At 54.6% G+C, this 23,631-nt stretch overlaps 12 protein-coding genes across 12 annotated transcripts; 4 read left to right on the plus strand and 8 right to left on the minus strand.

Annotated features, from left to right (window-relative positions):
* Window positions 1-223: 223 nt before the first annotated feature.
* Window positions 224-994, minus strand: BDW74DRAFT_171950 (uncharacterized protein; the record flags this gene model as incomplete). The annotated part of the gene is made up of 4 exons (XM_073727400.1): window positions 224-364; window positions 464-609; window positions 703-740; window positions 798-994. The coding sequence occupies 4 exons, from the start codon at window positions 992-994 to the stop codon at window positions 224-226; spliced, it is 522 nt and encodes a 173-aa protein (XP_073589208.1).
* Window positions 995-1,705: 711 nt separating this feature from the next.
* BDW74DRAFT_171951 (uncharacterized protein) lies at window positions 1,706-2,813 on the minus strand (the record flags this gene model as incomplete). The annotated part of the gene is made up of 3 exons (XM_073727401.1): window positions 1,706-1,726; window positions 1,786-2,103; window positions 2,169-2,813. The coding sequence occupies 3 exons, from the start codon at window positions 2,811-2,813 to the stop codon at window positions 1,706-1,708; spliced, it is 984 nt and encodes a 327-aa protein (XP_073589209.1).
* A 300-nt stretch (window positions 2,814-3,113) lies between these two features.
* On the plus strand, window positions 3,114-3,974 carry BDW74DRAFT_171952 (uncharacterized protein; the record flags this gene model as incomplete). Its single annotated transcript, XM_073727402.1, has 3 exons — window positions 3,114-3,327; window positions 3,397-3,600; window positions 3,661-3,974. The coding sequence occupies 3 exons, from the start codon at window positions 3,114-3,116 to the stop codon at window positions 3,972-3,974; spliced, it is 732 nt and encodes a 243-aa protein (XP_073589210.1).
* Window positions 3,975-4,613: 639 nt separating this feature from the next.
* BDW74DRAFT_171953 (uncharacterized protein) lies at window positions 4,614-7,853 on the minus strand (the record flags this gene model as incomplete). The annotated part of the gene is made up of 9 exons (XM_073727403.1): window positions 4,614-4,763; window positions 4,824-5,198; window positions 5,257-5,451; window positions 5,501-5,538; window positions 5,608-6,534; window positions 6,591-6,718; window positions 6,780-6,889; window positions 6,993-7,711; window positions 7,772-7,853. 9 exons carry the CDS (start codon window positions 7,851-7,853, stop codon window positions 4,614-4,616), a joined length of 2,724 nt encoding a protein of 907 aa, XP_073589211.1.
* Window positions 7,854-8,377: 524 nt separating this feature from the next.
* BDW74DRAFT_141345 (glutathione S-transferase family protein) lies at window positions 8,378-9,638 on the minus strand (the record flags this gene model as incomplete). Its single annotated transcript, XM_073722528.1, has 2 exons — window positions 9,459-9,638; window positions 8,378-9,407 (listed from the first exon to the last, which is right to left on the minus strand). Coding segments are annotated over exons 1-2 (1,013 nt in total), but the record flags the coding sequence as incomplete, so codon positions are not given.
* A 171-nt stretch (window positions 9,639-9,809) lies between these two features.
* Window positions 9,810-11,520, minus strand: BDW74DRAFT_20 (cytochrome P450). The gene is made up of 2 exons (XM_073732183.1): window positions 10,910-11,520; window positions 9,810-10,862 (listed from the first exon to the last, which is right to left on the minus strand). The coding sequence occupies exons 1-2, from the start codon at window positions 11,505-11,507 to the stop codon at window positions 9,901-9,903; spliced, it is 1,560 nt and encodes a 519-aa protein (XP_073589213.1). The 5' UTR covers window positions 11,508-11,520; the 3' UTR covers window positions 9,810-9,900.
* A 426-nt stretch (window positions 11,521-11,946) lies between these two features.
* Window positions 11,947-14,359, minus strand: BDW74DRAFT_184403 (putative MFS sugar transporter). Its single transcript, XM_073730799.1, has 5 exons — window positions 13,565-14,359; window positions 13,426-13,515; window positions 12,972-13,381; window positions 12,730-12,921; window positions 11,947-12,679 (listed from the first exon to the last, which is right to left on the minus strand). The coding sequence occupies exons 1-5, from the start codon at window positions 13,956-13,958 to the stop codon at window positions 12,182-12,184; spliced, it is 1,584 nt and encodes a 527-aa protein (XP_073589214.1). The 5' UTR covers window positions 13,959-14,359; the 3' UTR covers window positions 11,947-12,181.
* An 8-nt stretch (window positions 14,360-14,367) lies between these two features.
* BDW74DRAFT_25 (UPF0075 domain protein) lies at window positions 14,368-15,793 on the plus strand. Its single transcript, XM_073732319.1, has 3 exons — window positions 14,368-14,436; window positions 14,486-14,560; window positions 14,606-15,793. The coding sequence occupies exons 1-3, from the start codon at window positions 14,374-14,376 to the stop codon at window positions 15,773-15,775; spliced, it is 1,308 nt and encodes a 435-aa protein (XP_073589215.1). The 5' UTR covers window positions 14,368-14,373; the 3' UTR covers window positions 15,776-15,793.
* Window positions 15,794-16,114: 321 nt separating this feature from the next.
* BDW74DRAFT_141349 (uncharacterized protein) lies at window positions 16,115-16,922 on the plus strand. Its single transcript, XM_073722529.1, has 2 exons — window positions 16,115-16,820; window positions 16,885-16,922. The coding sequence occupies exon 1, from the start codon at window positions 16,284-16,286 to the stop codon at window positions 16,449-16,451; it is 168 nt and encodes a 55-aa protein (XP_073589216.1). The 5' UTR covers window positions 16,115-16,283; the 3' UTR covers window positions 16,452-16,820; window positions 16,885-16,922.
* Window positions 16,829-18,479, plus strand: BDW74DRAFT_64 (putative C6 transcription factor). Its single transcript, XM_073733352.1, has 2 exons — window positions 16,829-17,302; window positions 17,350-18,479. Exons 1-2 carry the CDS (start codon window positions 16,970-16,972, stop codon window positions 18,385-18,387), a joined length of 1,371 nt encoding a protein of 456 aa, XP_073589217.1. The 5' UTR covers window positions 16,829-16,969; the 3' UTR covers window positions 18,388-18,479.
* Window positions 18,480-18,571: 92 nt separating this feature from the next.
* Window positions 18,572-21,084, minus strand: BDW74DRAFT_171959 (putative C6 transcription factor; the record flags this gene model as incomplete). The annotated part of the gene is made up of 13 exons (XM_073727404.1): window positions 18,572-19,103; window positions 19,154-19,280; window positions 19,327-19,346; window positions 19,392-19,491; window positions 19,538-19,553; window positions 19,599-19,722; window positions 19,770-20,097; window positions 20,149-20,260; window positions 20,311-20,326; window positions 20,378-20,731; window positions 20,786-20,877; window positions 20,942-20,971; window positions 21,031-21,084. 13 exons carry the CDS (start codon window positions 21,082-21,084, stop codon window positions 18,572-18,574), a joined length of 1,905 nt encoding a protein of 634 aa, XP_073589218.1.
* A 375-nt stretch (window positions 21,085-21,459) lies between these two features.
* Window positions 21,460-23,525, minus strand: BDW74DRAFT_171960 (putative MFS transporter; the record flags this gene model as incomplete). Its single annotated transcript, XM_073727405.1, has 9 exons — window positions 21,460-21,670; window positions 21,734-21,769; window positions 21,824-21,888; window positions 21,943-22,040; window positions 22,096-22,117; window positions 22,164-22,431; window positions 22,495-22,793; window positions 22,848-22,945; window positions 22,997-23,525. 9 exons carry the CDS (start codon window positions 23,523-23,525, stop codon window positions 21,460-21,462), a joined length of 1,626 nt encoding a protein of 541 aa, XP_073589219.1.
* Between the last annotated feature and the right edge of the window lie 106 nt (window positions 23,526-23,631).

Raw genomic sequence — 23,631 nt, forward strand, 5'->3', positions numbered from 1 at the left:
CATGGTGTCAGTGTCTTGTCTTGGTGCAATCGGAGTTAACATACCTCGTGATGATTTTAAATATCAGCGCCATGCATCACCGCGATGTCCCCATAATGCAGCTCACTGTTGATCACCAGTGGCGGGTTTGCATTTCCCGTTTATTCTATGGCAACTTGGCCGTCTTGTTCCGGTCTTTCACCCAGTCCCTTTGCCTTCTTTGGTACGTTGGTGGATGGCCTTGCTATGCCATTTTCGTTTTCATCTGCGTACGCCACTCGTAGCCCAGACAACCCTCGGGGACATCAGCGTCCGGGTCTGGTTTTCCGAAGTAGACACGGGTTTCATCCTCAACTTGAATACGGCTGAGCTTCCCAGCGACACGCTAGCAATGGTCCCGGCCAGGGTATCTTTACCGTCGGAATGGAACTATATGCACTGATTGGAACCTTAACTAACCTGTCAAGCATCAATGGCCACTTACGCTAACCTTCGTCACGTCCATGTACACTAGGACAAGCAGCTCGTTGGGGAGTTTCTTGGCTTCGCCGTTAATTGAATTGAGTTCCTGCATCTTCTTGGTGGCCCAGATTAGACGGCCTAGAACACGGCGCAGGAATTCAGGGACCTCTGCAAATGAATGGCATATCCAGAATGAACTTGTACCGCATGTCCTGCAGAGTCCAAGCAGTGTCTCGCAAACAGGAGATAGGCAGCACTTACCCAGTTGGAAGCGAAATTCGAATTCAAGGTCCCACCAACTACCCCCAGGCATATAGATTAGTCTTGGAAACTGGATATAAAGGAGGGACTCTTACCTCTGGTGACTTTCAAAAGGAAAACGCCGGAGGTTGAGATCTGCTCGCTGCAACTGCTCGAATAGAACATTCGGTCTACCCTTGGTCATGTTGATCTGAGGTGTAGCCACAAACTGCGTGACGATGCCGACCCCTGGAAGTTTGTAGGTGGCGGTTCTCCACGGAGAGCACGTCTTTTCATCGACCTCGGGCTCCATGATCTGCCTCTCGTACAGTAGCCTATTATGCAATGGGGTCATATCCTTGAAGACCATGCCTCACTTGAGGAGGTTGATCTGGAAGTCTGGGATGACATTGCGCAGCGGCACAACCGGCACGGGCACTTTCATTTCCGTGTTGAAGGAATAGGGCCCGGTATAGTCTGGGTGGTTCTCTTTAGGCTCTCGCAGCTGAAGCCATCAATGTAAACGCGCGCGTTGCACTGGCCACAGGAGCAGACGAACCCGTTCGTCCAGTCATAGGCCCCATGCCCTGCAAGGGGATTTGTGCAATCCAATAAATAACCAATGGTCGGGATAAGGTGGTAGGGAGGCACAATGGTCTCTTCAAACGGGTGGCGCCAGGCGATGAACTTGGGACAGTACTCCAGGTCCTCAGGGGGGTGCTGTCCATTGATTTTCCAGAACTGCGGGCATTCAAGATTGATACAAATCCATCCGATGGCATAGATGCGAGGGCTACGCTCGTTACAGGTGGCAAGAGGTCTGATACTCCGGCTGGACGGTACGCTCGCTGTAAGGCCTAGGGGGTGGCGAGCCCGTCGAGGCCCACCAGGCTTGCTCCTCGAGGTTGATCTTCTGCAGGTGGATTTGGTACGCGATGTGGCCGTTGACCCTTTCGGGCCAGACGAACGTAACCGCGAAGTAGGCCAGAACGTTACATCAATAGGTAAGCACTTCAATAAGGCTTCATGTCTTGGTTTTGCCGGTCTATATTTGATATCAGCATGACAGGACCTCAAAGTCCCAGGCGCTGGGCTCCTACCAACCTGAGCAACCGCAATTGGGATCTTGTTCACCCAGCTGTTTCGAGTAGCAATGACAGCAGCATCGGTGTTTTTCTGGTCCCTTTCTTGCTTGAATTCTCCTTCGTCATCGACGTCGTTTCCGCCGGCACTGGATGCAGGACGAGTTAGGAATTGTACTTGGAGGTTCCAGTAGATGAGGAGCATACCTTGGAGTATGCAACACGACCGAAGCCCGCCATTCTTGCCCAGAATGGAGCCGTAGCACCTCTTGTCGGGAAAGCACATGCCTCCCTGATATATGCGTAAAAGTGTAATGGCGTCGGCAAGTGCCGCGCAGTCCTAAAGTAAGACCATATATGTTACCACAAGCCACGCACTGAGTCCTATCTCATGTCTAAGGGCACAAACCTCTGCATAGCCGGGTGGCTTCCCAACGACCTCATACACGCCGTTAGATCCTCGGGTGGTGTGCTTTGTCCGACAACCTCATCGACTTCCTCAGGCCACTCGGGCATTGCCATTTCTCCGTCTAAGACCTTGTCTGGGCCTGCCCCGATACTTCCAAAGGCTGGCTGGTTGTCTTCTTCGTTTGACTGGTCGATGAGCATCGCATCGTCATGGGCAGCGTTGTTGTCGGCCAGTCTGCCCGTATTGGTATCAACTGCAACGGGAGAAGCAGAGTCAACCGCGGAGGCTCGAGCCGACGCTATACCATGCCATGTTAGAGCAGGCTTCGTTCCGACAAATGTGAGGGTCTGGGGATCAAACCTCGGGTCCCGTACAGTCTGAACGCACTGCACGCGCTGAGCGACGACGAGGCCATGGCCGAGCCGCTGCGCCTGGAGGGGATTGGACCCAAAACGGCCAGCTGTGTGCTGACACTGACGCTGGGACGCCAGCGGTTCGTGGTGGACACGCACATCCATCGCATCACGGGCATGCTGGGGTGGCGGCCGCCCAATGCGTCGCCGGAGCAGGCCCGCAGGCACGTGGAGTGCCGCATCCCCGACAAGCACAAGTACGCGCTGCACCTGTTCTTCATCACGCATGGCCGCGAGTGCCCGCGATGGTGGGCCAGGGGGGACAAGAGCTACGACTGCCCGCTGCGGCGGGAGGTCAGCAAGGGGACTGGCCCGGAGGCGGAATGAGGTTTCTACTGCATGTGTTGTACTATTATTCGTTCCTTAGCCGCAGTCAGCATTGCAAATACGAGTTCATCCGTGACCTAGTACGGTAGCCAGGGTGCCCATGGATCACCACGGTGGAGTCTGTCCGATCGAATCGGCCCAGCAGTGCCCCTTATTGATCGATCAGCAAAAACCAGCCACGGTGACGATGGATGGCTTGCCATGCCAGTCAGCGGCCAAGGAGCAGCACCATACTCTGCTCGGTTCCATCATGATTGGGAGCCGCATCACGCATGCCTTCTAAACCTCCTATGTGCACGACAACGACCCGGCCAAACTCCCCGAGACCAACTGCCCGCTGTTCTACAATTTCCTCCATGCGGTCAACGTGGCACGTCCGCAGCTGCAGCGCGTCGGCCTGCAGACCGGCGGCAAGGTATGTCGATGTTTGCCCGGGACCAATGCAGTTGCTATCCATCCTTGACGGTGACTGACCGGACGTGAGCCGCTACCCTACAGCACTGCGGCATCCAGTTCCGCGGCTTCGACACGCCCTGCTACGAAGACATGCCGCGGTACGAGGGGCCCGGCGCCGAGAGCCTGTTCTACTACCGGCAAGAGGACGATCTGATGGCAGTGCAGCAGCGCACGAGGCGCTGGCACTACAACATCATCCGGCCGTTTGGAATTGTGGGATTCACCAACCAGTGTATGTGCGCCGACCTCCAACAAGCAAGCCCTCCCGCTAATCACCCATTGGCCACCATAGTTTCCGGAATAAACGAGGCGCTGTGCATCGCGCAGTACTTTCTGATCTGCCGCCACCTGGGCCAGCCGCCCAAGTGGCCAGGCAGCTACAACGGCTGGCACCTGGTCGAGGGCCAGTCGTACGCGCCTAGCCTGGCCGATCTGCACTTGTGGGCAGCCTCGCACGAGGAGACGCGCGACCAAGCCTTCAACCATGGCAACGGCAATGCCATTGCGTGGAGGTTCCTCTGGGCGATGTTTGGAGGAGCATTGATGCGCTCTGAAGATGGGAGAAATTTAGGGCAGAGCAGAGCAGAGCAGACTGTGTTATCATAGGTATTGAAGATCCCTTGACTATGGTAGTTAGCTAGACAACCCGCCATCGGTCGCAACGCATCTAGCCAGTTCTTCCAGTCATACCTCTCGGTCAAAACGCAGTAAACGTTGTATCAGGGGGTTGAAAGACCTTGTAGATCTGGAACTATGAGGGACAATACGTCCGAACCAACAGATTCAATACCCTACCAGAATCTCATTATTAAGCAGTGATCACGCCCTCTAATGAGTTCATATTGCTGGTCTGGAGTCTTTCCATCGTTCTTAGTCACCGATACAATTGGCTAAGGATCGACCGGCTAGATTTCCGGTTTCCCGCTCGGCGGGAATATACCATACAGTTGCTCTACACGATTCTAGGCCAGGAGATCTGTTAAAGGTAATGGACCGTCGTATTGCTATAACCATGTGTTTACATTTTAGCTATCTTGCTATGCTAGTCTCTGTCGTGTCAACAAAAGAAAATATCCCCAGAAACAGCCATTAAAGCTGAATTCGGAGACAAACATAACGTAAAACGACGACAGTGGCCCGAGAAGCAACCAACGGTCTTTTGACAGAAAAGCAAAACAGTGCAGCAGTATTCGGATATGGAAATGGGAGGAGTAGAACGTCGAGCGTAGCCCGGACTCATGCAGGCTACTTGCCATTGTACTCCGGAACGAGGTTGGAATCGTACTGGCCCATGTGCCAGATGTGCTCGTTTTTGTCACTCTTGAGAACATGACGAGCCGTGATGGCAAAGCGAAGCTTTGTTCCAGGGTGGTTCTCATCCATCTCAGCCCCATGCTGCGAGGAGTCCGTCAGTATCATAGGGTACCCTTCTCGTTACTATTCGACTCAACATACCTCGTAGTACTTCTGAATCCCAGCGCCCTGCATGACCATGATATCTCCGTGATTCAACTCGTATTTGATGACGACCTGCCGATTTGTTGGGACTGTTTTACTCTGCTTATGCTTCTCCAACCAGGTTGCGTTGTACTCGTCCAAGGTCATCTCTCCGTTGTCCCAGCGCTCCTTCAACTCCTTGCGCCAGTCGTAGTTCGCGCACCCCGGGAGGACTGGATCGATATTAGGATGAAGGGGCTTTTTCCCGTCCTTCTTAGTCTCAGTGAACCCCTTGAACCATTTCAGTTTCAGGCGTATAGAGAAGATGCCAGTTGATCCCAGCGTGATGGAGGCAATGTCCGGGCCCAAGACCTTCTCACCGTCGTCATGGAACTATTGTACAGGCAAGTCAGTATTACTATATTGCATCTGCCGGGTGATGGTGGCGTACGTTGACGGCCATGCCTTCAATGTAGGTGAGGAGAAGGACTTCGTTGGGAGGATGCGCGGTCTCGCTCGGCATGGGATACGCGGCCTGGACTCTCTCGACGGCCCACTTAAGGCGTCCTACAACGTGTCGGAGGGACTCGGGGGTGTCTTTGAATGAGGTCGAGGGAATCTTAACATTGAAATCGTACGGCATGCCCTAGAAATGGTCAGCACCAACTATCATATAGGGGGAACGGGGGACGAACGAAGTTGGCAGCAAATTCTGAGGTCAATGTTCCGCTGGCTACCATACGCAGAAACAACATGTTAGTCCTGTACCTCACAGCGGGATACCAGGGGGGGTCCGCCTTACCGACAGTCCGCTCCAAAGGATAACGCTTAAGTTTGAGCTGCTTCTGATCCTGCTGGAGCCGGGTGAACAGAGCATCGGGTCCGTTGAGCTGCGCGTTGATTTCGCGGTTGGAGACAAAGCAAACAACGTTTCCCGCGGACTTGAGATCGTAGCAAACCATGCGATAGGGAGGGCATGCGTAATCGTCAATCGAGGTAGGGCAAAGCATCCACCATGAATCCTTGGGCTTCGGGCCAAAGTTATGGATGAGGAAAGGACGTTTGAGAGGCGCCAGCTGGGGCTCAGTGAGGACCGCGCGGAGTGGCAACACAGGCACCTCCGCCATCAGCCGGCCTTGTCCCGGGCAGTCGCCTTCGTAGTCTGCGCCTCTCCCCGTGCTCTCGCAGACCCAGCCGTCATAATAGCAGCGCGATACGCAACGCCGACACCATACGCACACCCAACCTTGCTTCCAGTTAGATCTGATATGCTGTGCCAGGGGGTCAATGCTGATCGACGACTGCATGGTCGGAACCAGACTGTACTTCATCTGGGTCTCCGGGTCGCGCGTCGGAGAGTAGGCGAGGAATAGAGGGCAAAAGGCCATGTGCACCGGGGGCTCTGACCCATCTTCGAACTGCCAGAACTTGTCGCACGTGGCATTCAGACAGATCCATCCCAGCGCGTAAACCTGGAAGCTCACCTCTTCACAGGACTGGCATTTCTTGTAGATGGGCTCGACTCCGCTCTGAGCAGGGTCCACGAGATCAGGCGAGTCCTTGCGGGCGAACCAGGGCTTCTTGGTGAAGTCGACTCTCTGCAGGCGCACGCGAAACGCTCTCTTGCCGTCGATCTTCTCCCACCAGACCGCGATAATACGGTATTCCCCAAGAACGCAGTACTTATGAGGAAAGGCTCTCGAGGGCCTAACGTCTGGGCAAAGGCGATCTAAACCACGCAAGTCAGCGTGGTTGCCCGTAACACAGCAATGCTTTCTGCCTTACCTATAACAACTCCAATAGCCACATGGTTCGACGCGCTGTTGAGGACGGAGTAGACTTCGGAGTCAGTCACAGCCTGGTCTCTCATCTGCGTCGTTACTCCGTTCTCGGTTTCGTTCATTCCGCCAGCACTGGGAAGATCAGAGTCAGCCAAGTAAGCTAAACTGCAGCAGGTGAGGACGGGGCACAAACACTCGAGTATAGATGTCCTTCTCGTCAACCCGGCACCGAATCCCACCGTTCTTACCCAGCAAGAGACCGTAGAAGAATCCTTTCTTGGTGTACATGCCTCCCTGGGTATTCTTCATCCATGTCAAAGCGTCTGCAAGTCCAGGGCGATCCCATTATCCCATATCTATTAGCAAAAGCACCTTCATAACGTAGGTTGGGGAGTGGAGTACAGACCTCTGCCCATGCGAGAGGGAGTCCAACCAGCTCAGACGGCTCCGCAGGGGCTCCAGGTGGTATATCCAGCTCGAACAACGCCTTGTCATGAACCAATCCAATACCAGTGGCAGCGGCGTGGTTTCCATCGAGCTCAGACGGCTCTGCAGGCATTCCAGGTGGTATAACCAGCTCGAACAAACTCTTGCCAGGACTTAATCCGATATCAGTGTCAACAGGGGGCCGTTGCATGAATTCGGTGTCCAATTCAAACGGCGCATCGCAATCGCTATTATCTTCAGCAAAAGCCTTCGCGTATTCCTTATCTTGCAGAGCCGACGCAATCATCGCATCATCGTCGTACGAGTATCCACCAGTATTGCCAAAGCCAGGGCCATGGTTACCAGTGGGATTATTGTCATGACTAGAGAATTCAGCCAACAGATCCTTGTCCGGACCTTGGCCGATACCTCGACGGGCCGGTGGCATGTCTTCCATGTCCTCGTCTTTGTCTTCGTCGACAGGGGCTTGAACCAACGTGGCAAGTTTAGACTCCTCTTCTTCCATCCGCACATCAGCGAGAGTAGCGTCAATATCTGAGACAAAAGAAGGGTTGTTGACTTCGGTGGATGACTGAGCTTGAGCGGCGGATTGAGCTCGGGGGGAGGGTTGGGGCTGAGCGAAGGACTGAGCTTGAGCAGGAGTCTGAGCCTGAGCAGGAGACTGAGCCCGAGGGGATCCTGCAGCTCGATATGTTAGGATACCTCTCACAACAGGCAGGCTAGCTCCGAGATTCTTACCTACAGCGTCCGACATTCTCTTGATCCTAGAGGAATTGCGCACGCCCTCAGAGGGGGCGGACAAGTGGTGCTTGGGCGCCATAATGGCAGAGCAGAAATGTTATGGTAAGCACCAAGCAGAGAAAGACGTTTGAGGGAGAGGGAGTGTGGGGAACGAGTAGAGGGGAGGAACTGGGTGAGAGGAAGAGTTGAGATTCGGCAGGCGCGGAGGACGAACACTAATTACTAAAATGGAGGAATTCGGGACCAGGGCTTGAGACTGGCAGCAGACCTTTCACGCAGGCCTGTTACTAGGGTTGCAGGGGGGGTGCAGGTGCTATTCACGTCTGGAGTGACTGGGCTGGCTCCACCCCAGGAGGACTTCGGGACTTGCCCCCAGCACTTCATTCACCATCGAGATGACCTTCACCTTAGGAATAGGCGGATAGTGACCAGACCTCGGCCACTTAGAGTCCAGGGGCAGGTTTGTCAGGAGTTGATGAGATGCTGCGCAGCTATCCTCGTCAGTGGGCGCAACTCTAAGCAAGTAACACAAACACAAAGCCTCGGGAGAGGAGAAACGTAGAGCACTTTGAGATGTAGAACAGCGTTCGCCTACATAGCTAGGCACGATTGAGCCTTGATCTCTCCGTTGTACTTCAATCCCATAGCCACAACACGGCCTCATCGATTTGTAGAGCGTCACTATCTAAGCGTCAAAAGCGCCATCTAACAGCTAGCTAAGATTCGCCTTCTCTGATGGCAGCGCAGCAACCTGGAACGCGTGTCTCGGAGCGTGAACGCGAACCGAGACGTCACCCTCGACGGTCTCGATAGTGATCTCGTTGTCCGTCAGTCCAAGCAGTCTTCCGACCGTCTTGTGCCTCGCGCCGCTGTCAGTGGGCCACAGCTGGACAACCTGCCCTTTCTGAAGTCCGGTGGCTTGAACAAGAGGGTCGCTCTCATCTACGACATCTCCCTTTTCATCCCCTGCAGCTGCTTTCAACCGTTCCGCGACTTCCTCACCAGACAGCGTCTCAGGAGTTCGAAGCGCTTTCTGCGCCTCCGCGAAAGCCTTCCCAAATCTCTCAACCCAGTCAAAGACCTTAGGAAACAGTTTCGCCGAAATATGCTCTTCAGGAAGAGCACCGGGCACCGAAATCAACCAATGCAGCGGCCAAACCATCTCAATATCCGCCAGACCGGGCGCCTCCGTCTTCGCAAGCCACTCCCTCCCATCCGCCAGGAGGGTTGTCTCGAGGAACTCAAACGTCTTCTTCACGTCGAGAATCGCACCCGGTCGGCCCGACAGGACAAAGTCTGCGAAATCTATACCCGGCCCGCCACCGATCATATCCAGCCGATCCTTCATGAAGGCTTCATTGTGCATCAGGGGCGTATTGGGGAGAAGGATCTGGACGATATTTCTGAACAGGCCGGTCTCGAGGGTCAACTTGGCGAGGAGGTGTTCGAGGCCGCGCTGTTCGGGGGTTGATGTCGTCGCGAAGGGGGGCTTTGCGCCGTCAACGCGCTCAAGGGTGCGCAGGATTAGCGGGGAGTCGAGGTAGACATCGCGGCCGATGGAAAGCAGTGGGATGCGACGGTAGCGGATTCCGAGGCGTGTCAGGTCCGGGCGGGGGAGGATTTGGGGTTGGATCTGCTGCGGTTAATGGGGGGTTGCGGGGGAGTGTCTGTGGTCGGCACGTACGCATTGGTCGTATGGGATTCCTCGCAGGGCCAGGTAGTAGAGGACTCTGGCCGAGAAGGGCGAGTGTGGATAGTGGAAGAGGACAATGTCGGTCATGGTGGGCTGATGCTGTGCAGTTGGGAAGTTGGAGGGAGCTGAGCTGGCCTTCTTAACTTCTTAAGGGCGCCCCGCTGTCCCCGCTGAAGCTCCTCGGCCCGTGTGTGCTACACGTGGGCCGACGTCATATCATTGACTGCAGTGCAGTTCAGTATCCAGATATCTCGAGATTGGAGCAGAAAATACATCGAGTATAGTGAGGTTGAGGTGGAACATTAGGGTTATTTTACGTCGTCGTCAGCGAGAAAGGCGAACAAGGAGAGCTACATTGCATAACTTTATGCATGCATAGATTAATGCAGAGCCCCATAGATTCAACTACCTAGAGACTCAAAATATCAACAGCTCAAGTCCTCCTCTGGACCAGGACTCTTACCCCTTGTGGGGGAACAACCGCCTCAGCCATCCAGCGATTCTTCGGCCTAATTCCCTCATACTCCTCCGGAAACTTCAGCTCATAGTGTCTCAGCACGTACGCCAGTATCATCTTCATCTCAAAGTCAATCAGGAACCGTCCAGGACACGCATGCTTGCCATGACTAAAGGCAAGGAAATTCTGGCCGGTGGAAACAAAACTCAGAGAGCCGGTCTTGGTAGGATCTTCTGCTGCTTCCCGGACCCGCGAGAACCGGAATGGGTCATACTTGGCTGCATCTTCGTACGTCTCCTCGTCCATATGCAGCTGTTGGCTCAAAAAGCAGAAGAGCGTGCCCTTTGGCAGAGGCAGGCCGGTATCAGTTGTCACGCCGTTGACCAGCACCTTGCGGAAGACAGCGCGGCCGCCGAACGAGTGGAGGCGGAGAGTCTCGCGCGCGACACTGTCGGCTTTGATCATCTTCGAGATCTTGGACTTTGTCCAGGCTGTGTCGGAGCCTAGTGACTGGGCAATCTCGTCCCGGAGGACCGCAATGGTGTTGTATTCTGTGTCTGAGGAGAGGATGTTCAGTAGCATATTGGTGACCTGAATGCTGGTTTGGTGCATCGAGCCAAAGTTTGCGGCTGTCACGCGAGTGGCCATGATATTGAGGTCTTTGAATTCGTCCGGTCGCTCTCGCTGTGCAAAGCGCATCATCATCTGGAAGTGGTCTTGGGGTTGCTCTTCGACGGATTTGGAGAGGGTCTTCATGCGTGCGTGGTAGAGGGGTTCGATGTGTTCGCGGACTCTTTTGTTGGCCAGTCGTGATTTCAATCCGACAAGGGGACCGAGTAGGGGGCGTAGAATGGGCGGACATCCTCCAACAACTCCGGCGTTGATCACGCACCCGTCGATGGTGTTGAAGCTGTCTTTGAGGTATTGCTCGTTGCGGCCTGCATTGTTAGCATACGCCATATGAGGTGTAGGAGTAGAGACATACACAAAGGCAATCCAACCGTAAACCGACTGGCACCCTGCGCAACAACCATCCTCACAGCCTCAAGCAGGTCAATGCTCTTCCACTGCACCGTATCCGTCCCAAAGTACTTATCAAATGCAACACCGAGCTCATCATTCAGACTGGCAACAATATTCTCCAGCATCGCATTCATCTCCGTCTTCACCAGCAAGCCCTGCCACGCATCACCCACGTACCGCGAGTGCCCGAGACTGTAATCCGCCTGATCGATTTCAACGAATGCTTCTGCAGGACTAAGCACAGCGTCTGGCTGCGTCGAGGCCCAGCGCAGCGAAGACGCCGGGAGGAGGACCTCATTGCGCACCCCGAAGCCCGGAATAATCACTGGCTGGCCATGTTTGAGGTACTTGTGGTATGCCTCTTTGAAGAGCGACTCGCAGTCGGTGAGATACGCAAGCCGTGTTTTGAGGCTGAAGCTTTGTTTTCCAGGTGTTTCGCGGATAAACGGCACACCCTGTGGAAGAGGCGCGCTGAGAAAGAGGTTGTTGATGAAGTATAGGAGTGTCGCTGGGAAGAAGATGTAGAGGACGACCCCCAGCAGACTGAGGACGGGGACCATGGCTGAATTTTCGAGATGTCAGATCAACACGAGCGCTTCAGCCTCGAGGGGCCCGAGAGATTATATCGTTCGTGCAGGATCAGCCCCCACCTCAGCTGAAATCTAGAGCCACTTATTGGCCCCTCCGTCTATCGTATGTGATTCTAGCCCGCTTCATCTTAGCCGCTGGGGCTGGGCTCAAAACTATACTCCGGAGTAATGGAACACTGTAACGCATGGGCGGAGGGGTGTTGACGCAAGGCTGAAGCTTTTATGGTTTACGAGTCTAGATGCTGGCTCGAGAATACCATACATACATCGAATCGATCTCGTATTGGAAAGAGAGGAAGGAGCGACCGTCGAATATAATGAAGCGGCCACGGTCGGGGGCCTACTTGACCTTGGTATGGTAGGCTTGGATTTCCCACAACACTTCAATATTAGAAATGTCATTAGGCTCTGAGAACCCAAAGCAACGCAAGATCAGCTGTGGCCAATCGATAAACTAGCTGTAGGGCTCGTATATGTATGTCTAGGGGAGACTAGCGATCCATCGTTAACATACAGTGAGCGATGAGAAAAGAACAACAACCAAAGAAACAAAATGTACAAAATCCATCCCATCATTACCATTGCCATTGTATCCTTCCTTGTACTCCGCTAGAATCATGATCATCGTCCTTCCACACAACGCGCTAAGCCGACGCATCGTGAATATCCTCCACTTTCGCCCCCTCATCCTCAAATGTAGTAACCGCCTTCTCAGCAAGAACATCACTATGCTCCCGATAGGCCCGCTCCATCTCCCAGTAAAACGGACCCGGCGTCGAGAAGAGCGCATCAATCGACTCGAGCGATCGGTTGCGGGTTTCGGGGTAGAACAGATACACGATCGGGATCCAAAGGAGATTGAGACCGGCGAGTAGGAAGTAGCTCCGGCTCTTCAGGCTCGCAAACATAATCGGGTTCACGAGCGTCGTCATCCCCACGCCAATCGCCCAGCCTGTAATGCCGAAGCCGTTGCCTTGGGCGCGGAGGTCAGAGGGGAAGATCTCGGTCGGCACGAGGAATGCGACGGTGCCCCAGGTCGCAGCGTAGCCGAGATTGAAGAGGAAGAGCATGGCGACGGCTGCTGGGGCGTAGTCGGATGCTTTGGCTGGATTGTGGAGGGAGGCTTCGTAGACGGAGCCGGCCTAGGGATCGAATCAGTATAGGTCCTATCATGGTGGAAGAAGCGACATACCACAATCTCAACAGCGAACAAACTCAGCGCACCCCACATCAAGCACATCCTCCGACCGATGCGATCGACGATTTGGGCGCTGATTATGGTGCCGATGATGCCGATAGTGTTGATACCCCCCGCGAGACCGTTCTGGGTTAGATTGCTATAGCCGGCTTGGCTAAGGAGTGTTGGCGAATACGCGGTGATTGCCTGCGATAGCATGTTAGACGACATCTCTTATGCGGGCAGAGAGTTCATACCGTAATGCCAGTCCACGAGGCCATGATCTGGAGCCAAACGCACAGCCAGGCGCGTCGGCAGAGGTTGGCCCCCGGTCGCCCTCCCTTACCGATCAAGATTTTGACAAACTGGATCGGCGAGCTACGTTTGCTCTCTCGCGCCATCGCTACGATCTCGAGATATTCGTGGTCGATCTCGGCCTGACTCGCTTTGTGCGATCGGAGTCTGTTCAAGAGGTCTCGAGCTTCCTCGTTGCGCCCGACCGAGGCATAATACCGCGGGGAGTCAGGGAGCATCTTGATAAAGGCGACCAGCAAAAGAGCCGGGATGCATTGGAAGGCGAGCAGAAAGCGCCATCTGATGTCCGAGTAGCCGTTGTTGATGAAGGCAAGGCCGAAGGACAGCCAGTACGCGACCGAGATTCCCAAGTCTGTTCTTTAGTATGCGATATATGGAACTGATATTGAGACATACAGTTTGCGATAAAGACATAGCCCAGGAAGCCACCGCGATGATCGGCAGATGAAGTTTCTGCCACCAGGACCGGTGTGATCCCAGTCAAGGCTGTTTGATTAGCACAGTCACCAAAAGCAAATATGTTTTGAAGACACACCTCCAGTCCCAATGCCGGTAACGACTCTCGCCACCAGCATAAAATCTGAACTTTGGATTGCGGCCTGGAGAGCACCGCCTAAGACCGCGAAGATGGCACCAATAAATAACCCATTGATACGTCCAATGCGATCGGCCAACCAACCACCCGCGAAGCAGCCAAAAATGCAGCCGAGATAGTATATGCTGACAATGCCCCCCTGATGGGTCGTGTCAGTCACGGCCCCTTCAGGCTCACCAATTCCGACCTCGGTGACATAGTAAGGCGACGAGTTGACGCCGCCCATAACACCTTGATCATAGCCCTCGAAGAAGATGCAGATGAGCGAGAAGACCTGTATGGCGACATTGAGCTGACGCGACGAGAGGCGCCGCCAGAGGGTGGTGTAAGCCATGACTGCGCCAAAACCCGGGGTAGAAGGTGGGCGAAAAACCGGGGGAGGAGACCAGTTCGCACCGTTGCGATCGAGTATGCAGGGATTAAGCGATCTCGCCTCCACAGAGAGTCCCGACTCCAGGGTTGCGGTGCAGATTCTGATTCTGTCGCGCACCAGGTGGAGTCTGTTAGTCCAGGCCCCAGGCAAGGGAGCCCGTTTAGGCGTTTACCCATTTTTGCATCCAGCAGAGGGCGAGACCGGGGGCAGCCATGGCATTGGCAGGGGCTGAGGGGACCCTCGGCGCCTTCTCCGATGCTCCAACCGGCCCGATAAGAGTCTGACTGCGTTCGGTCTCTTAGTATTTAGCCGTCGCTGCTGGTCGATCCTCTTGGCTCTTCGTCTCATACTCTCTTGGATACTCCTTGTCCGCAATATGGCTACCCAGGATCATGCTCTCGATATCACGGTGCTCGGCTTGAACAGCGGCACCTCAATGGTGAGTCTATGCACATCTATCCGGACTCGAGCTATGCTAATTCTCTCAGGATGGCATTGACTGTGCGCTCTGCCACTTCCGACAGGAGACTCCCGAGTCGCCCATGCATTTTGAGCTGCTCAAGGTATGTGACCTGGAATGCTGGGTATACTATCACTCACTCTCGCAGTATGGAGAAATCCCTCTAGAACAAACCATCAAGAAGCGGGTCATGAATATGATTCTGCACAACAAGACCTCGCCCTCGGAGCTATCAGAGGTTAATGTCATTCTTGGAGAGACATTCGCCGCTGCTGTTAAGCAATTCTGTGAAGATTACAAGGTTGACATTTCCACAATCGACGTTATCGGCTCTCACGGCCAGACCATCTGGCTGCTGTCGATGCCTGAAGCCGGGCAGGTGCGCAGCGCCCTTACCTTCGCCGAGGGCACCTTCCTTGCCTCGCGCACCGGCATCACCTCCGTTACCGATTTCCGCGTCAGCGACCAGGCGGCTGGCCGTCAGGGCGCCCCTCTCATAGCCTTCTTCGACGCTCTCCTCCTTCACCACCCGACGAAACTCCGCGCCTGCCAGAACATCGGCGGTATCGCCAATGTCTGCTTCATCCCTCCCGACTCCCACGGCGGCGTCGATGCCTGCTACGACTTTGACACCGGTCCCGGTAACGTCTTCATCGATGCGGTGGTCCGCCATTACACCAACGGCGAGCGCGAATTCGACAAGGACGGCGAGATGGGCGCCCGCGGTGCCGTTGACCAGGAACTTGTCGACGACTTCCTCCAGAACCACCCTTACTTCCAATTAGATCCGCCCAAGACGACCGGCCGCGAGGTCTTCCGGGACACGCTAGCATTCGAGTTCATCCGCAAGGCCGAAAGCAAGGGGCTGACGCCCGATGATGTTGTCGCGAGCATCACCCGAGTAACGGCACAGGCGATTGTCGACCACTACCGACGATACGCCCCTGAAGGTCTCGAAATTGAGGAAATCTTCATGTGCGGAGGCGGCGCGTTCAATCCCAACATCACCAAACACATTCAAGAGAACTACCCCAAGGCGAAGATCATGATGCTTGATGAGGCTGGTATTCCCGGAGGCGCCAAGGAGGCCATCACCTTCGCTTGGCAAGGCATGGAGGCCATTGTCGGTCGCTCAATTCCTGTTCCGACGCGTGTTGAGACGCGTCAAGAGTACGTGCTGGGGAAGGTGGCACCGGGAAAGAACTACCGCAAGGTCATGCGCCAGGGAATGCTCTTTGGTGCTGGACGCGATCATCTGGCGCCGGTCAGCGAGATGATCAATTATGTGGATGGGAAGGTGTTTGACAATAAGTGGTAATACTAGCATAGAAATGATAAATGAATAATGAACTGTTTGAATCTACCGTGGAGATATGGTGCTGCGTAGTACTGGAGTTCAGATATATATTCCTGTCGAGGCGATACATGGCGACAACAACAATATTGTCCACCTCTCAATTGCTTCCCAAACACATCTAACTATACTCGGAGTACTCCGATCAGTCCAGTATACCCAGATCTATACCCATACCAGAGATGAGATTCTCAGTCCTCTTCGAATTGTCCGGGGTCCGGGGTCCCCGTGCGCAGCAACTTCCTAAAGTGGACAGCTCTATTAGTAATTAAAGACAGAGTCCGGGGCCACTAATCCCGATGCGGATAGCCGAGGTGCCCACCTGGGCATCGTTTCTCTCTCGGTCCACCTGTTCGTTCGTCTGTAACACTTTTCGTCTCGACGCCGTCTCGTCTCTTTCTGAACGCGAACAATAACATGCGGCGCTGGCCCTGACGCCTTTCAATGCCCTGTCACTTTCCTCAAAATCGACATGTCCCAGCGCCCGCGCAAGTTCCAGCGCATCTCCAAAGCCTGTGCGCTTCCCCAGCCTCTCCCCAGCTTCCGCGGAAATGAGTGGTGCAACTTTGAGTTTGGACTGACAGACAGCTCTGCCGCTCACAGGCGATTTCTGCAATCGACGCAGCATCAAATGCAATAAGAACAACGGCCCGCTTGCCCCCTGCCAGAATTGCGCCGACTTCGACGTCCCCTGTACCTACGATCGCCCTGCCCGCCGCCGCGGCGCCCGCAGAAACGCCAGCCCAACCGCCAGCCAGCCTCAGCCGACGCCCCAACCGCAGCCTCCTCGCGATGACGACACCGTTCGACGGCCTTCTGGATCGGTGACAAGTACGGCCTTCCAGTCTCGGGCCAGCAATGCGTCGTGGGATGGGATCAACGGGAATGCCGCCGCGCTGATCGCCACGAGCGACGGCGCCTCAATTACACCCTGGAAAGCGTTTGCGATGGCCTGCCAGGACACAATTCGGGACTTGGCTCAGGTCTATTTTGAAATTGTATACCCAATGTGCGTTTCCCGTGTCCCTGCAGCTATTTTCCGCTGATTCCGACGCTAACCGGCTGCCGTCTAGATTCCCCCTCTTCCACTGGCCCTCCTTCTCGAAAGCGCTTGAGAACCTGGAGTATCTTCACGATGACGGCTTCTTCGCGTCGACAATGGCAATGTGCGCCTTGGCTTCTGCCCGAGCTCGCGATGGTGCGTTATACTCCTCCCGCTGGAGTCCGCAGCAGCTGGCGAACCCCCCGTCGGAACTTTTCTGGATGGCCGCGAAGGAATCAATCCCCCGAGACTTGGCGACCGCGAGAGGTACGGAGTACATGAGGGCGTGCGCCATCTTGAGTATCGCTAGTATTCAGCATGGACAGATTCACGGCATGCAGCAGTACCTGGGCATGTATCACACCTTGGCGACGATGGACGGTCTCCAGGATGAGAAGTACTGGCCCAAGGATTTGGACCCGGTGACAGTTGAGATCCGGCGGCGAATGGTATGTTCGCGCCGATGGTCTTGGTTGAATTGTCTAACAGCGCTTAGTTCTGGTCTATCTACACATTGGACGTCTACTCGTCCATCGTCTGGGGAGGTGTCATTCGTCATCGAGAAGCACAGTGTAATGTCCGTTATCCGGGCGATGTGAGGGACGACTTTATCGCAAAACCTACACACGGAGTATCTGCAGCGGAAAATGGTCGGCTCGGCGCACCTTTATCAGATGACTGGATTATTGGCTGGAATTTCATCACAGACATGTATCGGATGATGGAGCATGCGGTCGACAACCAGCGACGACGCTCACGTCAGCACATTGGCATAACGGATGTTTGGTCGTTGTTTCGCCCCGCTCAAACTACTGGAACGTGGTTGATGGAGCATGTTCTGTCTAACTATTCTTCTCTCCCGCCGCAGTTCCGCGAGACTCGACCTGTTACTGGCGATCTCGCCCACGACATTTTTGGCTTCCAGTCTGCCAACATCCAAGCGACTCTTCAGCTGCTGCGGATGGTGCTCTCATCGAACGAGGCCCAAGGCGTGGACGAAAAATGCCATGTCGCGGGCCAGGTCCTGAGTGTCTTTTCCGAGGTCCCGGTCGAGTACCTCAAGGCCATCAGCTCTCCGTTACTGCACCATCTCGCTGGAATCGGGTATATTCTTGGCTCGGTGATGGAAGGGAGTCTATCCGAAGCTTCGTATCAACGCGTTCGCACCCTCCTGTTAGAAATGGCGGACCTCCTGCATCGACTGGAGTCAGGCCTTCGCCGATCCACCGGTACGAGCGAGCGACTCAAGGCGCAGGTCCAGCGCATCGACGAGTACATGATGACGAAACGAACGTCGACCGCACTTCCCCCACAGCCTCGGCCACCATCGATTCTCAACCCGCCCGTCCAGGAAGAGTTGGTCTCCGGCGTTTACCACCAGCCCAATCTTGCGCCTATTCAAGCACCCATGACCGGGATGGACGATCCGATCGCTCAATTCCAATTACCACCAGAACTGTTGAATGATTGGCCGTGGCCGTTTGATTCGGGAACGTCAGAAGGCGTGTTTCCGCTTGGTTCGTTTGTCAAGTGATACCTTGACGCCTGTACCCGTCTCGTGGCGGCCTTTGCCCAAGCCACGCAAACGGACCTGAACCTACTTTGAAAGTCAATTTTCACCCTCCACCAATGGCGCTTTCACGGGTCCGGTCAACAAAGAACTGACCGGATCTTTGCAGCTGCGGTTTGCTCCTATTCGCCGCCACCAGGCCGATCAGTCAGACGGCCAACGAAAAGTCGGCGAAAAAGTCCTGCCACGACGTCGGAAAGTAAAACAGGTTCAGGCCTGGAAAGTCCCACTCGCTCACGAATTGCTCCGGCACAAACGAAGTCAACTCCGTCTGCGCGTCGAACAACTCCCAGAACGGCGCCGTGTCTGCATTCGCTTCCTCTGGCCCCAGTCCCCTTTCCTGCAATGTCCGACCGTACTTTTCAATGCTCAATCGAAGGATCTGCAGGTAAACATTGCCGTTACTCGCGGCGTTACTGCTCGAGACGTTTTTCGTCAAGTCATCGAGCAGTCGGTTCCCGTGGGTCAGGAGTTCCTGGTGTTCTTCCTTCCCTTCTGGCAGCAGCCGCGACAATTTGAGCAAAAGCAGGAAGCAGAACGCGCATTTCGCCCAGACGAAGTCCATAGCATATTTGAGCTTGGCGAGGTACGAGTCCGGCTCGACTGTGATGAGGCTGAGGTGTTTCCGAGCGCTGGCTTTGGCCATCAAAAGAATTTTTCGCTCGATTTGCGACATCGCCCTGGATAAATCTCAGCAATCTCGCACGCAACCAGAGCAGGAGAAACGAACGCTACGTTTTCCACGCCCAGCGACCGCAGCGCTTTGCAGTGCAGCATCATCTCACCCCAGCAGTTCTGGACGCGCAGGGCCGCTAATAGCGGCGCTCGCTCTTCGTCGTCGGGCGCGAGAGCGTTTTCTGTCTTATCAGCATTGGCGCCAATGATTTCTATCGCGGGCTGTACCTATTATCCGTTGCCAGTCACTGCGTTCGTCAGATGAGTGCTTGAGGGTGGTGGTGGCAACTTACTCAAACCAAAGGTCCAGATCAAGCTTTGCGTCCTGCACGAATGCCGCGATATCGGCTCGAGCTAGCGGTGCCTTGCCGCCTAAGGTTTCGTTGATATGCACTGGCATCGTTAGTTCGACACGGTCAATGTCGGCTGAACACCGCACCTCTGATTACGTTCAGCTGGGACTGTTAGCGACTGCTTGCAAATGAGGGTATCGAGCGTACCTCAACCTGAGAGAATAACCGAAGGTCCAACACAGTTGAAGAAGGATGACGGAGCAATTTACGGCACCGCCGCGCATTTCCTGTCATTCGAATGCCCGGGGGCTTCCCACCGTCGAGACTGAATCTAAGAGCGATCAGAAAAGGAATCGCCCCAGTCGGACGAACACCTACATATGCTCTAAAACTAAGAGCCCAAACCACGTTCGGGACTTGCGCATGAGGACATTCTCCTCTTCAGCCAGCGCTGCAATGTCAGGAGCTCCCTCAACATCCTTCATGGTCAGCCGATGCGTCAGCTCCTCGAACGCCTCATCAAGGCTGAGGTCAAGCGCCATGCGAGTCGCAAACGAGAGAATCAATGAGCGCTCAGCGGAGTAGCAAGCAATAACCAGCAATGCCTGAACCGACTCCAAGCAGTTCAACGTCTCGTTCTGAATCACCACGTTGATCCACTTCTTCAGCTCCGTCTGCAGCAACTCCGACAGCTGGGTCCCGGATCCTGATCCTCGACAATTAGAATTGGTCTCATAGACAACAACGGTTGACTTACTCGACTCGACACGACTGCCGATTGTACATATCGCGTTCAGCAGCATACTGCTCCGATAGCGCACCGACTCAAACGTATCGTGCTTTGGGTCGAAGATGGGTATGTACCTATCCTGTTAAAGTCAGCACTCCATCGATCATAAGAGCGTGTGTATAGACATACACAGCCTTGATAGAAGCTATAGACATTATTAGCATAGAGCCATCGAGTCTTGGAGAAGACAATATACGTTGTAAAGCAGTTCGCCGCGTATTCCATCGTAATGAGCCCCTTGCTGATGAAATCTGTGATCGGGTCCTCTCTGATCTCGAAACCGGAGCGTCGTCTCTTTGCCGGGCGATGCATCTCGTCCTGAATTAGCGGGGCATGCTGTTGTAGAGGCATGTTATTCTGTCCGAGAAAGGGAGTGTTCTCCGTCATTACTGGCGGGGATATAGTCGAGAAACTCTCTCCACATGTCTGGGAATCAGCTCCATTCAATGCCTGGCCATTGTGTCCCTGAAACTGGAGCCTCAACACCTCCCTCATCTCCTCAAGCTGCCCCTGCAACCGACGGACCTCGGACTCGACATTCTCAAGCCGTCTGCGCCGCCTTAGCAAAGTCTATCCAGCAACAAACACAGGGGAGGAGACGTACTCAACAACAGGATCCCTCGGAACCTCAAAAAACACGCACTGTTTCTTGATCTTGCAGCAGCGCGTGCAGGGGCGTTTGCCGTCGCATTTTACCTGCATCCAATTAATATCAGAGGCCGCTGTGCACGGGATCTATTGGTATTGGGGACGGATGGACCTTGGATTGTCGGCAGGCGCTGCATGCTTTCTGCGACTGTTAGTGCTCACGCTCACAGGAGGATGGTAAGGCCGGGATGGAAGACTTACCGGGATGCGCTTCATTGAGGCGGGCGGGGGGACGAGATATGAATCTTCCGACATTTTCTGTACAAGTATCTCCGTGATAAGATATGGTCTGGAATGAGAGAGCTCCAGTGCATGAAAGACAACCCCGGCTAATCCGATGAAACGCGGGGCGGAGTTGGAGTTGGAGTCGTACGGTGCAGCTGATCTGATCGGAATACCCCCGGTCGGCTTACTCCGTACAGTGGTGCAGAAGGACTTAGTGTGCTTACGGTACTGGTAGGCTGTGGAGAAGGGGTAGGTGGGTATGGGGTTGGTCTTTGCTCTCTGGATACAAATAATGATTCTGATTCGGAAACAAAGCCGTTCATTCATGATTTGGAGCCTATTCCTACACTCGCTGTTGACTTGTGCCTCCCACACCTTACACACATACTACAACCAAGCCCGTGGCTAATAAACATACACAAAATCCTCATTCTCAAAGTCCGTCAAGTCCTTGAACGCATTATCGTCCACGCGCTGAACGACATCGTCCTTGCTATCGATCTCCGTCTCGCCGACAGCCTGCATCGAGCGATCGATGATCTTGGCGGGCTTGCCCATGGCCACGCGGCGCTTCTCTTGTCGTTTGTTGAAGAGGAAGATTGTTGCCATGTTGAGCCTAAGCAATTAGAATGGCTTGCAAGAAAGAAGGGGAGGAGAGGAGAGGGAAGACGGGACTCACGCGCAGAGCACAACGAGGACGCAGAACATTGCTAGACTAAACATTATATTAGAACCTATGTGGAGATGAGGAGGTAGGGGTCTGTCTTACTTGGAAAGCAGACCGCGTCTGTACAGGGGTGCCTCTTCAGTGGTGTAGAGGTTTGGGCCGACGACCTGGTACGATTAGCCCTGCCCTCAAAATATTGGAAGGTCGTAAGTGGTACTAACATTACCCGCGCACTGCCCGACAAGCAGGATACCGTTAATGACCTTCTTCTTCGTCTCGCCTGCTGTGTTGGCGGCGGCCCAGGAGTAGATCATGGGTGCTGGTTATGTTAGTAGACTCGCTTCAGGGTCAGAGAAATGATCGGTTAGACGTACTGATGCCAGGGTACACAGAGATCTAAACACGTCAGCATCTTCCGAACATTCAGGTAACAGGAGCATACAATATAATAACCCGCAAGCAACGGCCCCTTATGCGAGTCGCCACGGGGAATCTCCAGCAACATCACACAGCCCGCAATAGCAGGGAGACAGAGGAGCGCCACGACACCACCTTTGGTCTTATACCTCGTCGCCAGCCATGCACCACCAAGGGTTGCAATGAGCTGAATTGCGCCGAAGGGCATGTTGAAAAGCATAGTCTTGAGCTGGTCAAAGCCAAAGGACTCGATGATCAGCGGTCCGAAGGTCGTGATGCCGCCGCTGGGGATCCTAAACACTGTAAGCAAGACACGCCCATGAATGGTGGTAAGTAAAAGAAAATCGGGGGCATACGAAATCGAAAACATCAACGCAAACCAAAAGAACGACTTGACGTCCAGAAACGCCTCCTTGACATGCGCCCACTTCCACTCGTGCGTCTCGATACCCTGCTGGTTCATGCGGAGGCGCTCGATCGCGAGGAGTTTATCCTCTTCATTCAGGAATTTCGATTGCATGGGCGAGTCCGGGAGGAAGAAGAGCACGACGAAGGCAAAGGCGACCGTGACGAGGCCGAAGAAGAGGAATATGATCTGGTAGGGCGCGAGGCTGGAGTGGATGTGGCCGAGGCCGAAGGCGATGAGACTGCCGAACTTCATGCACTTGTTAGGATGACAGTAAAGAGCATTGGGATGGGATGGGCTAACCATGTTGACGACACCGTTCATGGCGTACCATGAGCTCAGACGCATGGGCTGCTCGCGGCGACGGTACCACATTTGCGTGATGGCGATGAAGGCGGGTGCTGTCACGTCAGTATCCATGTACTCTATGGTATATGGATGGTGGCACTCACGAATCCCAGACTCAAACACCCCCAGAAAGATCCGACAAGCCAGCAGCCCCCCAAACGACCGCGCCGGAGTCATACACGCCAGCAAAATCCCCCAGAAGAACACCATGACAGCCAGAAACTTGCCCAGCCTGATCTTAACAAGGATATACGCGATCGCCGGCTGTGCCACAAGCTGCACGAGGTAGATACTCGACCCGAGCCACGAGTACTGCTGCCCGTGGAGGTTGGCATCTTCGATGAGACCAAAGACCGAGCCGTAGGAGAGGGTCGACTTGTCGAGCTGCTGCAGGAAGTAAATGCCCAGCAGGATGGGGAGGAGACGAAGATCGATGCGGCGGAGGACGCGCTTGTTGTTTTCTGGCGTGAGGATGGTGGAGTGGCCGGCGTCTTCGATGAGCTCGAGAGCTCGGTCTTTGCGTGCTTCTTGGTGGTCTGGCTGGGAGGGTTTGATCGGTGTATGGGCTGGAGATGGGGCGAACTCGATGCGTTCGTCCTGCGTGGACTTGGGGGGAGGGACTGGGTCCGACATGGCGAGATTTCTCAGCAGACAGACTGTGAGATATGGAGTGAAAAAGATGTGAGTAAGGCCAAGTCAGCCGTTGAGATACAACGCCAGCAGATGCATTCTCTGACGA

This window comes from Aspergillus multicolor, assembly GCF_047715735.1.
Source record: "Aspergillus multicolor strain CBS 133.54 unplaced genomic scaffold BDW74scaffold_1, whole genome shotgun sequence".
Taxonomy (NCBI): Eukaryota; Fungi; Ascomycota; class Eurotiomycetes; order Eurotiales; family Aspergillaceae; genus Aspergillus; species Aspergillus multicolor.